At 36.8% G+C, this 12,346-nt stretch overlaps 1 protein-coding gene across 1 annotated transcript in view; it reads right to left on the bottom strand.

Annotated features, from left to right (window-relative positions):
- Nucleotides 1-6,492, bottom strand: part of ikbkb (inhibitor of nuclear factor kappa B kinase subunit beta) — a 21,965-nt gene extending 15,473 nt beyond the window's left edge. Inside the window, exons 1-3 of the mRNA XM_067614490.1 lie at nt 6,236-6,492; nt 3,968-4,089; nt 1,778-1,872 (exon numbers count right to left, since the gene is read on the bottom strand). Coding sequence (XP_067470591.1) covers nt 1,778-1,872; nt 3,968-4,072 — 200 coding nt within the window. The 5' untranslated portion in view covers nt 4,073-4,089; nt 6,236-6,492. The remainder of the gene's footprint in view (nt 1-1,777; nt 1,873-3,967; nt 4,090-6,235) is intronic.
- Nucleotides 6,493-12,346: the final 5,854 nt, after the last annotated feature.

Raw genomic sequence — 12,346 nt, forward strand, 5'->3', positions numbered from 1 at the left:
AACAGTTTGGAAACCAGGTCTTTTTCACTCCCTGCATATTACAAAATGAATCTCTGCTGATTGATTGAAAGATATTCTGATCAAGTTTGTTCAGTACTGCAGAGACACTAACATAAGACCACCTAATGTGACACCTTATCAAGAGTGTCAATGATAAGGTAAGGGAAATATACTGTAACAGGTAAAATGAATAAACACAACTGTTTTCCTTGTGTGACAAAATGTAAGGAACACCTCCGCCACCCACTCCCCATCTTCTTGGCAGCTGTCAAGCAAACCAGCCAGATCTTTTGTTTGTACTTAAAGAATGAGAAATGAGTCAATTGTAAGAGGTAGTTTAATTGCAATCTGTGCTCCAGTTAGTTGTTCATCAACTTTCTCAATCAACTTTCTCAATAACTACGTATAATAACGCGTCACAACACTCCCATACAGCTTGGAGAAAAGCACCCATTGTTCCATGAAGGCAAAAAAGGTCATACAGATCTGGAGCCAATCCCATCTGATGTCTAATTTTGGAAGTTGAAAAGGCTCTATTGCAAAATTTCTGCAATAGAGCGTGAATTAATTGCCGTCACATCCTCTTACGGTAAATAAATGTCTGACTGTATGTTGTCATCATGATCACCAAACAATGAGAACGTATTGCATTATGCGAAACCGCAGGTTATTACTACTTTTGTGCTCTTTGTGCTAGGAGGTAACGGAGGAGTTGTAAGCTTGCGTCAAGTTGCATGCCATCATCATTAGGAGCACTACTCCTGATCAGTGCGTTAAAAGACACAGAGAAACTAAACAAAATCAAACAACCTCAGCAAAACAAATAACCACAGCCAACAACACATGTTCTGAAATAATAAGTCAAATAAATAAATACAATATATTTTTGCCCTAGAACAGGTATACTTATTGCACTAGAATAACTAATTATTGCACTAGTATGGATATAATTATGCACTGGAATGTAATTTTGCTACGTGATTACCAACAGGTATGCATCTCTTTATTAATATTAGACAGTAAAATAAAGTGTTTTCCCTGCGGGGATGGGAGAAGACACAAAATCAATAAAACACTGTTGTGCGGGCGTGAATGGTCAGAATGTTTGCGGGTGAGGGCGGGAGTGGACACACACTGTGAGAGCAGGTAGTAATGGTCAGCAGAAATCCAGTGGGAGCGGGATTAAGAAAACAGTCCTGAGCAGGGATCTACTGCAAGTCAAAAGCCCAGGCTTCAACCTGCTCTGAAAGCTCAGTTTGCAATGTTCCCTCTACTTTCTCCTGTGATGACATCAGATTGCACATATCCACAAACGGCTGTCTGTTCCGTAGCCTTTGTTGCTAAGGTTGTTCACTTTGTCCACTTGTATATTTCAGTTCAGATTCAGGCTCGAACATGTATGAAAGTATTTGAGAAGTTCCCATTTTCAGTAAAGAACAAGAAAAAGAAGTGAAATCCTGCTTCTACTGTTTGTTTACATAGACTCTGGAGCTTCTGGAAGCTAACCAATCAGAACAGAGTTCATCGGGAGGGAGGGGCTTAAAGAGACAGGAGCTAAAACGGCCTGTTTCAGAGGCTGAACCGAGGGGCTGCATAAAGAGCCAGTATAAGATAAAGAAGGAGTTTCTTGAACTGTAAATCATGCTAAGATATCAGTCGAGCCCTAAAATATGAATAAAGACCCGTAAATGTGCATGATACGTCCCCTTTAAGGCAGCTTCATTATGTATCTTGAAGCCTCCAAGCAGGTTGATGCATGTAAATGAGTGAAACTGACCTCTTCATGATCTGGATCTCCAAACACCATCGCTCTTTATTTCTCTCACTCAGCTCCTGACGGCACTGTTTTATAGCAACCTGCTCCTCTGTGTCCTGAAAGCACACACACACACACAGACACACACACACACATTAGAGATATTATCTATAAGCATTTGATTGGGAATTCAAATTAAAGTTGATAAATAGATTGTAAATTAAGGTTTAAAACACTACAAGGCAAATTAGTGGGGGCAACTTTTCAATATTATTTTATTAGTAGGCCTTAAATTTGTATATTTGCATTTTGCAGTGATGTTAGTTATTTACAATAATTTCCATCATAAAATAAGCTTTTTTTCGCAGAAGACGTTTTGACATGTCACAGTAGAAGAGCACAGGTTTAAATAATAAAATTAATGGTGGCTGAATCCCATTTAGGTGTCTCAGTCTCAGGGTCGTTTGCACGCCGGCTCACCACCACATTGCTATGACTCACTGGGAGACTTAAATAGAACAGAGCCATTGTTTAAGTTATTAGTAGCACCTGTGCTTTTCATACAAAAACAAGTCAAATGTCTGCTGTGAAAAAAGATATCAGTAAACATGCAAACACTGAAACAATTCTTCTTTATTACGATGTTGATAATGCAAATTAAAGAAACTTTTATAACTTCTAAAAGCTTGACTACAGTCTAGTGTATGTGACACTTGGCCAATTGGCATTAAGCCCTTTATTTCTTCTGTAAATGGCCTTACAGTAGACAATTTATGCTAAAAAATGATAACGAACGATAAAAAAGGGAATGGCATATAAATCACGTGCACACTTTTGCCCACTGAGCATCAAACACATACTGATGAGATCTCACTGCCTGTTTCTCATGGCATCATCAAGGAAAACACAGCCTCCCTGCTTCCCATAATGTGACCTACAATCTAATAATAACCCACAGTATTGTCATTAATACAGGGAGACGGGAAATCTCCTACAAAGGAAGTTTAATCATCAACAGTGCCCTCTTCAGTGAAATCATTTCCCGCTTCTGTCACTCCCATTGCCTCCTACAGCCTGGTCTGCATTGGCATCGATGATCAGTACTCCTTCACTGCCATTAAAACGTTAAAAAACAGATCGTTTCATCTTGAACATGACTTCCTACATGACATGATTACTGTAAACAGCAGCAGAATTAAATTATATGACAACTTTGTTAATTGCCATTCAATTCTCAAAGACACTTGAAATGATGTATTTTTTAAATGTTATACACCATACAGGTGTTTCTCACCAAAGTCTGTGGGTATTATGAATGTAAACAAACGATGATGTGTGTTTCACACATTGTCACTCTGAAACTTGCACTCTGCAAGAAATCACAATGGCCGTAAGTGTGGCACCAAGGGAGCAGCAACCAGATGCTTCCTGTTTAATTTACTCCAGGTGTTGAGAAGTGTTTATGTAAAAATCTTTGATATTTGAAACTAAAAGAGAAAAGATTCCTAAAGGATCATATTCTCAAGTGCTGTACTACAGTGAAGGTGAGTAATACAACTGAAGTCATACAGTCGTACAGAGAGGAAGAGGAAGGTCCACTAAGCGGGTGTGTTCATGTCCCCGTGGTGTTCGCTCATTTAGGATGCAACTCTATAATGCTCTCATCCTGTGACTAGGAGCGAAATCATTACAATAGACACAATTTCTACTGTAACAGCTGCACAAAGAGGACTGCTTCCTGTCATGCTAATTGCAAAAACCGAGAAGGTAAAAAAAACCACCAAAACTAAAAACACCATATCTCATATGTAACAAACACAAATAACACCAAATATCAATACAAACAGATTCAGTGTGCTGCTTTTCATCAACTCAGAGAGGTTTAGGCTAAGCAAACCGAACTCACTGTGACATTCCTCACGTGCAATCAGAGTGTGTTGCTGCATTTTCCATTTTCATTTTGATGTTATTTTAATTGCACTAATGGTGATGTTGATATTAACATTTACAGGAACAGTCAACAGGTTATCTTCCTTCCGAGTGCTGAGGATGCTCAAATGTTTATAGTCTATGTATATATCTGTTATAAACATCCTGTTTTTGGAGGCTTTTAAAACTATTACTACTATCCCACAGCCACAAATAAAAACAAATTTCCCCAAAGGGAGAGTAAAAACGTAACCGCGTGTTAAAAGCATGGGGGTTGTGTACCTTATTTTGCCATCTTGTGACATTCCCAAAACCTCCAGTCCCAAGCCGCTCCTTCAGCTCCCAGGGCCCACAGCTCTGCTGCTGCTTCAGGGGGACTCGATTCATGGCCGCTTCAGCTGGTCCTACACCCAACAAAAACACACACAACATTTAACTCAGTAAGACTTGGTGTCTTCAGACATGCTAGCAATCCTGTGAAATACTCTTAACATTGGATGGATGAAAAATGGAGATAACTTTACTATTTCTATTATTACTGCTTGCCAAAACCATCTGACAAGCAGTTCTGATGGAGTACTGAATTTACTGAGACATCTCAGACAAGTGCTGAGTATAAAACTTGTTCTAGGGCTTTATGTGTTTAGAGAACATTTAACATTTGAGAACTTTGGCTCAGAAAAAAAGGTTTTGGTATGGTATTGGCAGAGAAACTCTGATATCATATTAACATTAGAATAAAATATTAACATGATATCCAGCCTTATCTCAGAATAAGCTCATCAGGCAGCTCTACTTTGTCAGAATTTGGTCAAATTTTCTGTCAAAGCTTTGTTTTTTCAGCCTCACATGTACTTAGGCTGTGCTGCTTTGAGCATAATTAGCTTCTAAAGTTACCAAAGTTGATAAAAAACATATATAAAACTCAGTACAATGCTGTTCTAATGGTAGCATTTTAACATGCATAAAATGTATATGTTAACATGCTAACGTTATCATGTACACCTGACTTTTAGCATGTTCATTTTAAAATTTTACCATGCCCTGGTCGCAACAACATTTACTTGTTGCAGCTTCTCAAAATGTGAGGATTTATCAGACAAAACAAGACATTTGAGGACATCACACTTAAGAAATTATAACTGGCATTTTTCTTTATTTACTCTTAACAGACAAAATGTTGAGAATCAATTGAGAAACTAATAATGCATTTAATTTGTACGGCACTTTTCTTTTGCAGTGAATCTCAAAGTGCTACAGCATTAAAAACATATAACAAATAACATAAGTAAAATAAGTTAAGATGAAAAAGCCTTCCTGTTAACTGCAGCCCAGATATTGTCATATATATATATATATAGGTGACAAATTAAAGGAGAAACCAGTACAGGTCTGAATGCTTGACCCCTACAGTGAGGGGATCTGGTGGCTCTGTTATGCTGTGGGTGGCATTTTGCTGGCATGCTTTGGGTCCACTTGTCCCCTTAGAAGGAAGAATGGTGTTCCTCAGCCTCGGCATTGATTGTATAAGTCTCTGAACTTTTCTGGAGGGATGAACACCATTCTTCAAAAAGATATTCCCTCATTTGGTGCTTTGATGATGGTGGTGGAGAGCACTGTCTAACATGTCTGTCCAAAATCTCCCATAGATGTTCAACTGGGTTGAGATCTGGTGACTGTGAAGGCCATAGCATATGATTCAGCTCATTTTCATGCTCATCAAACCATTCAGTGACCCCTTGTATCCTGTGAACTGGGGTATTGTTATCCTGGAAGAGACCACTCCCATCAGGATAGAAATGTTTCATCATGGGTTAAAGGTGATCACTCAGAACAACTTTGTATTAATTTGCAGTGACCCTTCCCTCTAAGGGGACAAGTGGACCCCCCAGAGAACAGAGCCACCAGATCCCCTCACTGTAGGGGTCAAGCACTCAGACCTGTACCAGTTTTTCCTTTAATTTGTCCCTCTTCTGTATGTTGGCTGATAAGAAGCTGCAGTGAAGAATTGCCAAAGGTATGTTTGATGTAATTTAGAAAGTTTGTGTGATATATCATTATTATCATTATTTGTGTTCACGTTTTATTTACTATTGATATTTGGTTTGTCAAATAGCAACTATTCATGCATCAGAAACTCTCCAAACTTAACTCTGGTTGTATAAAAATGGTTTAATGTTCCTTTTTGCAACAGGTCATCTCACACAGATCAATATAACAGCTAAGAATCAATGCATTCTTTATATTTACTTTATATTCTATTACAAATCATTAGTAGCTATATATACAGTAAGTATCCCACAGACTCCAGGCCGTTCAGTCAACACGTTGACTTCATGCTCTACTGTGAATATTGATCTCACCTCTCGGCTTATAAAGAAATTAATAGGATTTATGCACAAACGCTTTAGTTTGTGCATACTTTCAGTATTACATTTCCTGTTTTCTAAGGTTATTACAGTGTATTACGATGTACTTCTCTCTGTACGGATGGTACTTTTCATGCACATAAGCGCCCCAACTTAACTTGTTATTTTAACTAAATCCTACCTTAGACTTCGTAGCCAGCGTTCATTCACACTCTTTCACACCTGAGTGTCTTTGAACACAGTGTGGATCCGCTCTTTTTTTTTTTTTTTTTTACCGAGTTTAAGACTTTGAACGCTCTAGTTCTGAGAATCTGGCGACAAAACAAATCTCAAAAACTTGTACTTCCTCATACTCATGTTTCCTGTAAACCTGCCGGGACCCGCCCACGGGAGGCAGAGTCCTCGGCTCATGTCTGCTCGGTCCATAGAGGGGTTTCCACAGAAGTCGCACAGTTTGAAGCCATTTATGACGTGGTCTGTGTCATTATTCTTCCAGACCATGTTGAAATCTTACGTTTGTACAAAATTAAAAGATTTTTCCCAAATAGTGAGAGGGAGTCAGCAGTTTGCTTACGCCAACATGCATTGTTTTTATGGATTAAAAAAAAAAAGCGTAAATTATTTAACCTTGAAGAAATACTATTTCTCAAAAAGTTGTTTTTTTTGTACAAAAAATATCTTTTTGAGATTATAATAAATAAATGAATAAAATACTTACACCATGCCCACTGAAAATTCTCAATTCTGATTGGCTGGTGCCAGGTGTCCGTTAATTTCCAATAACTGCACAGTATAACTGATAACTGCACGGTATAGCCGGACACCTATGACACAGGTTGTTGTTTTTTTGTTTTGTTTTGTTTTGTTTTGTTTTGTTTTGCCTGAGCCTTAAGGACAACAGTTTTTACAGAGCCTCCACATCATCCATTGCAATTGTGAAATGTACATGTCTGGTATCACACCTTACATGATACTTTAATGGCTACATGACAAAAAGAAGCACTGAATTGAAGTGTACAATGTATCGCTGCTAATTAAAAAAAGATTTTCATTGCTTTTTGTGAAAAGATTAAGTCGTCCATCTGTTAAATGTGCCAATCAGGTTGGGAAATTTACTTTTTAAAAATGTGAACATCTACCAGCCACTGACAGATAAATGTTCAAATTCACCAGCCACTCAATAGTAAATCATTATTTTGTGTCTGAAATCTACCAGCGACTTTCATATTTTACCAGCATTTGGTTGGTGGCTGGTGATAATTTCCCACTTTGGTGCCAACAATGTGTAATCTAATCTAACAATGAGCGGGAGTTGTTTCAATTCACCAGTTTGAGTTGGATTATTTTTTAAATATATAATTCTAGTAATTTTACAAAAATGTATCTTTTAAAGATTATAATAAATAAATAAGAAGAATAGACACTATGGTCACTGAAGATTCTCATTTCTGATTGGCTGGTGGCAGGTGTCCATTAATTTCCAGTAACTGCACAGTATAACCGGACACCTATGACACAGTTTGTTTTTTTACAGCTCTAAATTAATGTACCAATATTAAACTCTAAGCAAGGACAACAGTGCTTGCAGAGTCATCCATCACAATTGTGAAACACACAACTTGTCCGGTATTACGCCTTACATCATACTTTATTAGCTTTATTAGCTACATGATGAAAAAGAAGCATTGAATTGAAGTGTAGAATGTATCGCTGCCAATTAAAAAAGATTTTCATTGCTATTTGTGAAAAGATTAAGTTAAATGTGTTAAATGTGCCAACATTGTGCATTCTAATCTAATGTTGCTTCTATCTTTGACAAATTTTAGCTTGTGCATATTCATGTTTTGATTAATTGGTGACCAAACTGATATTCAGGGGCCCCGAAAGACTTTTTACCACGCTTCAGCCAGTCATGTAGCAATATAAGGACTAGTTTTAATTATCTTAATGTACAAAATGTACAAATGATCATTCTGATACGAGGTTCTATTCATTTTTTTGTCATCTCACCACCTCAAGGAAAGAAACACAAGAGGTCACTGAGATATGCGGAAGAACAACGTCTGAAGTTATCCTTTTTCAGGGAATAGTCTTTTAGACCTCGTAAAAGCACAATAAATGCATTTATACACCAGGCACTGATGGAGCCAATGGCTGCCACTATTTTGGGAGTACACCTAATAAATTTTTGTCTTCAGTTTCACAACTTTTCGTCAGTGGTTGGATCAAATTGCCGAAACCATTCAGGATAGTAGAGTCACCCCCCGATTTGCTTTCATGATGTGGCAACTCATCTCATTACTTCATGTCTCTCTCTTGAATTTCAACGTCTCCTCTGTGGTTGAAACAGATTTTTTTTTCCATTATTCTTTTTAATATCTTTTGTTTATCTATTTTTTTCTGTTATTCATAGTCATATCAAAAACATGATTTTTGTTATCTGTTCTCAAGGTTTCATTACACTGTAATGTAATGCAGATGTTATAATTTTTATTATTATTATGCTTCTGTAACCACTTTCCAGTGTCACTGTTGATCTAACAGATATGTATGTATTTGGAGAGGAAGCACTTCAGAGTTTCCACAGTATTCGAATGATGTTTTTCATCGCCCATTATTCTTGGAATGAACATTTCAGGTGAAAACTGTAAACTCAGTCTGTTGCAACCAACAAACTTTATTTCCGTCTTATCTGCATATGCACATCTGACGTTTCTCTGACGTGGTCTTCGAGAGTGTAAGACCCACTTAGGAAATGTTTAAAAAAAACAAAAAAGATTTTCCTGTTTATACTTACCAAATATGGGTCCGCTTCCGAATGTTTTCCAGTGAGGATAGTGCACAACAGAGAGGGCTTCACTGAAATCAGGAAGAAATGAGACTCATAATGAAAGATCGGTGTTGTGTTATATTTAGCCTTAACCTGTGTACATGTTGTCCCCAATTACATATCATTATATATGTTTATTTTCAGTGTTTTGATGTGTGATCCAGCTTCTTTTATTCAGCCACCAGCAGTTTGTTCAGTTGAACATTCTGTTACCATAGCAACAGCTACTGGCACAGTTCCATAGCAGTTTAACTGAAACTGTTAGCCTGTCGTTAGCTACATCCACCATTTTGTCAGATCTAAGCAAATGTTGACAAACATCTTTTATCTACTTTCAAAATTCCCTTATTGGATAATTATTTGTACACTTTTGCAGTTGTTTTGTGATTGGTGATTAGTTAATGTCGTTTTTCTGTAATCAGTTTACTGCTAACCAAGCTAGCCACTGTAGGCTACTATCTGTCTGAGGCTAAGGTGTTGCTAATCCCTACATTATTCAGTTTCTTCTCACTTGAATATTATCAAGAGATTTTCAACATTGCACATTGAAGATAACAAAAGTAAAATAAATCAAAAACAGATTAACACACATACACACACACACACAAGGGTAAAAAAGTTAGCTAAGTAAAATGGTGGGGAAAGTATTAAAAGTATAAAAGTAGTAATAATACTCAATTACAGTGCAAGTAATATCAAAGTCATTGAGAATTAAGTGTAGAGGTATTGGTGACAAACTAAATTTAAAATATCGAAAGTAAAAGTAGTCGCAGAATGGCCTCTGTCGGTATTATAAACTGATTGGTTTGAAAATCTTTATATAAAAGTAACTACTACTAACTCCACCTGTCAGATAAATGTAGTGAAACAAAAAGAGTGGATTAACTAATAGTATAAAGTAGCAGATACCTACTCAAGTAAAGTATAGCCTACAGTAAAAGTACACTGGCAAAGTATATAATTAGGTTCAGCACTCAAGTAAATGTAGCCTTCCTTTTACCACTACTGTCTAAGTATCTGTTAATTGTTTACTTTTGTAAATCCAGTTTCCCTATTTCCGTACAGTTTCACTTTCACAATTACCTTGCTCTAACTTGTTAATGTTTTCTTGTTTTCTGATTTATAATCACTTCAGTTGAATTTTTTTATGCTGTTTTCAGTTTCACAATTACTTCCAGTTAAATTTAAAAACTGAAATAGGAATGTAATTGAATTTCAATTTAAGTAAAAAATAAAGTTTTAAATTTAAACTACACTGTGTAACATGTGAACCTACATGCATAGTGAGAGCACAATATCCCGACAGAGATAATATGTTTGCTTGGTAATCTTTGATTCATTTTTTTACAACCACGGTACATTTTTAATCATCTCTGTCTGCTACATTCCCAGTGTATTGATTACATGATGGAAAAAATATGTGACAAAGCCTCTTGTTCTTTGTAGGTGTAACTCTGTTATCATATCAGTTAGGAAACTATGAGGTGTGTCTCTGCACCAACATCAGAAGACAACAAAGATTTTACGTCACTGTATGTGGCATTTGATATTTTGTTTATGAATCCGGTGACTCTTAGTTCATGGAGTCATGAAAACACTCACCCACGCAATAAGACAATAAACAAAAAATGTTTAAATAGCGGTTTGTCTAGTTTCTGCAATTCCTCCACAGAATTTACAAACACCTTTTCTTGCCATTTATTGCCCAATATAAATAATGGGCAGTCAAATGATAGATTATTGAAATACTTTTTGAATCACTCAACACAAGGGAGGAGATGTGTAGAAAAAGTTCAGCTATATTTAATTAATTTGATGAAATTTTTCACGAAAGAAAGATAAGACTTACTAAGATAAGACTAACGGGTATGTTTGAAGAACATGATGTATGGCATTACCTTCAGCTTGAACCATCTCTAATAGATTACGTGTTAAAGTAGCTTTCACAACTAAATGTGTGTAACTAAATGTGTGTGTGTGTGCGTGATTTTCCTCATCAAGAGAAGTGGGAGTGAGCACTAATCTGACGCAGATGGTATAAAAGAGGAAAGGCGCCAAACTAACTACCACCACCCAACATGTCTTCAACTATCGTGTTGTTAGCTGTTAAATGTGGAGTTAACAGCCAGCAAAAACAATGAACATAGATTAAACCAGGCAAATAAAAACACTGTTAGTCTGAGAAAAGATGCTGCTATTCTAAAGACTAAGTGACTGATTTCCTGAGGAAGGGATGGGTTGAATAAATGGGCCTCTGTAAGTGACAAATTACTCCTGGTGCCAGCTGGTTAACCGCAAAGATATAGTGCTGCCAAATAGTCCATCTCACCAAACCGTAGAATCAGAGTAAGCGTTTCTGGCATTTCACCTACTTCCAAGGTGCACAGAGAAGGGAAAAAAGTCTAAAGAGGTCAAAACTCCAGCAACGCTTGTCATATATAGCATAACTTTACTGTTAGACCAATGCCTTTCAGCTTGTGACCTTCGTCAGGGTCATCATGAAACACATTACATTTACAACATTTAAATTGAAAAGACAACCAATCATGTATATCCAGACACATATCAGCCAATGGGGCACTTATAAAGATGCACTGGGTATATGTTTGTGTGGCTTCAGGCCAATCGTTGTCCCACCAGAACGCCAGATGTCACTGACAGTGTGAAAAATCAATAATATGCCAGATTTGATGTCATTGCACACCTATCAGAGCCAGTTTAAAAGCTCCAATAGGTTCAAGGTACTTTTACTGCAAATTAAACTCTGAACACTTAAACAGGAGAATACTGTGTGTATGGTGTAAGTTATATGTATAGTACATTATATACTGTGTAGTACCTGTATTTTTGTTTGTGCTTGTTATCTTAATGTAGTGTGATTTTTTTTTTTGGCTTAATACTTTATCTCTAATATGCATCTGTTTTTGTTCTTCCTTTTGCTGCTTCTACATGCAGTTTTACCTGTATGGAATCAATAAAGTTTGTCTTATCAGATCTATATCTTACCTATCTCATAACAATATACAGTATATCAACAGTATACAGTATATATTAAGTGACACAAATGTTTGTTGTCCTAAAAGAAATGATAAGAAACCTGTTCTCTTATTAATAAGAGTTGTAAACTTGTCTGAATTGTACTTAAACACTTGTATTTGTGTGGATTTTTGAACTCTGTGAGTTTAATTTTGTGGTGAAGGCATAATTTTCAGACTGATAATATCAGGACTGGGGGAATCCATGCACATTTTTAAAACAAATTAATTTTTATTTTCTCAAAGGTGTCGACCAGAGTGTTGTTTGTTCCATATTTAGAACAAAAAACCTGTTCTAACAAAGTGTGTTTTTTGCCCTGCAGCTTGGAGTACTTGGGACAGTCCCGTCTCGTGTCGGTACCGCCCATCAGGCTGCATCATCACCATCATCATCCGGCCGGTCTACCATGCTTCCCTGCTGAGGTCA

This window comes from Thunnus thynnus, chromosome 2 (assembly GCF_963924715.1).
Source record: "Thunnus thynnus chromosome 2, fThuThy2.1, whole genome shotgun sequence".
Lineage (NCBI taxonomy): Eukaryota > Metazoa > Chordata > Actinopteri > Scombriformes > Scombridae > Thunnus > Thunnus thynnus.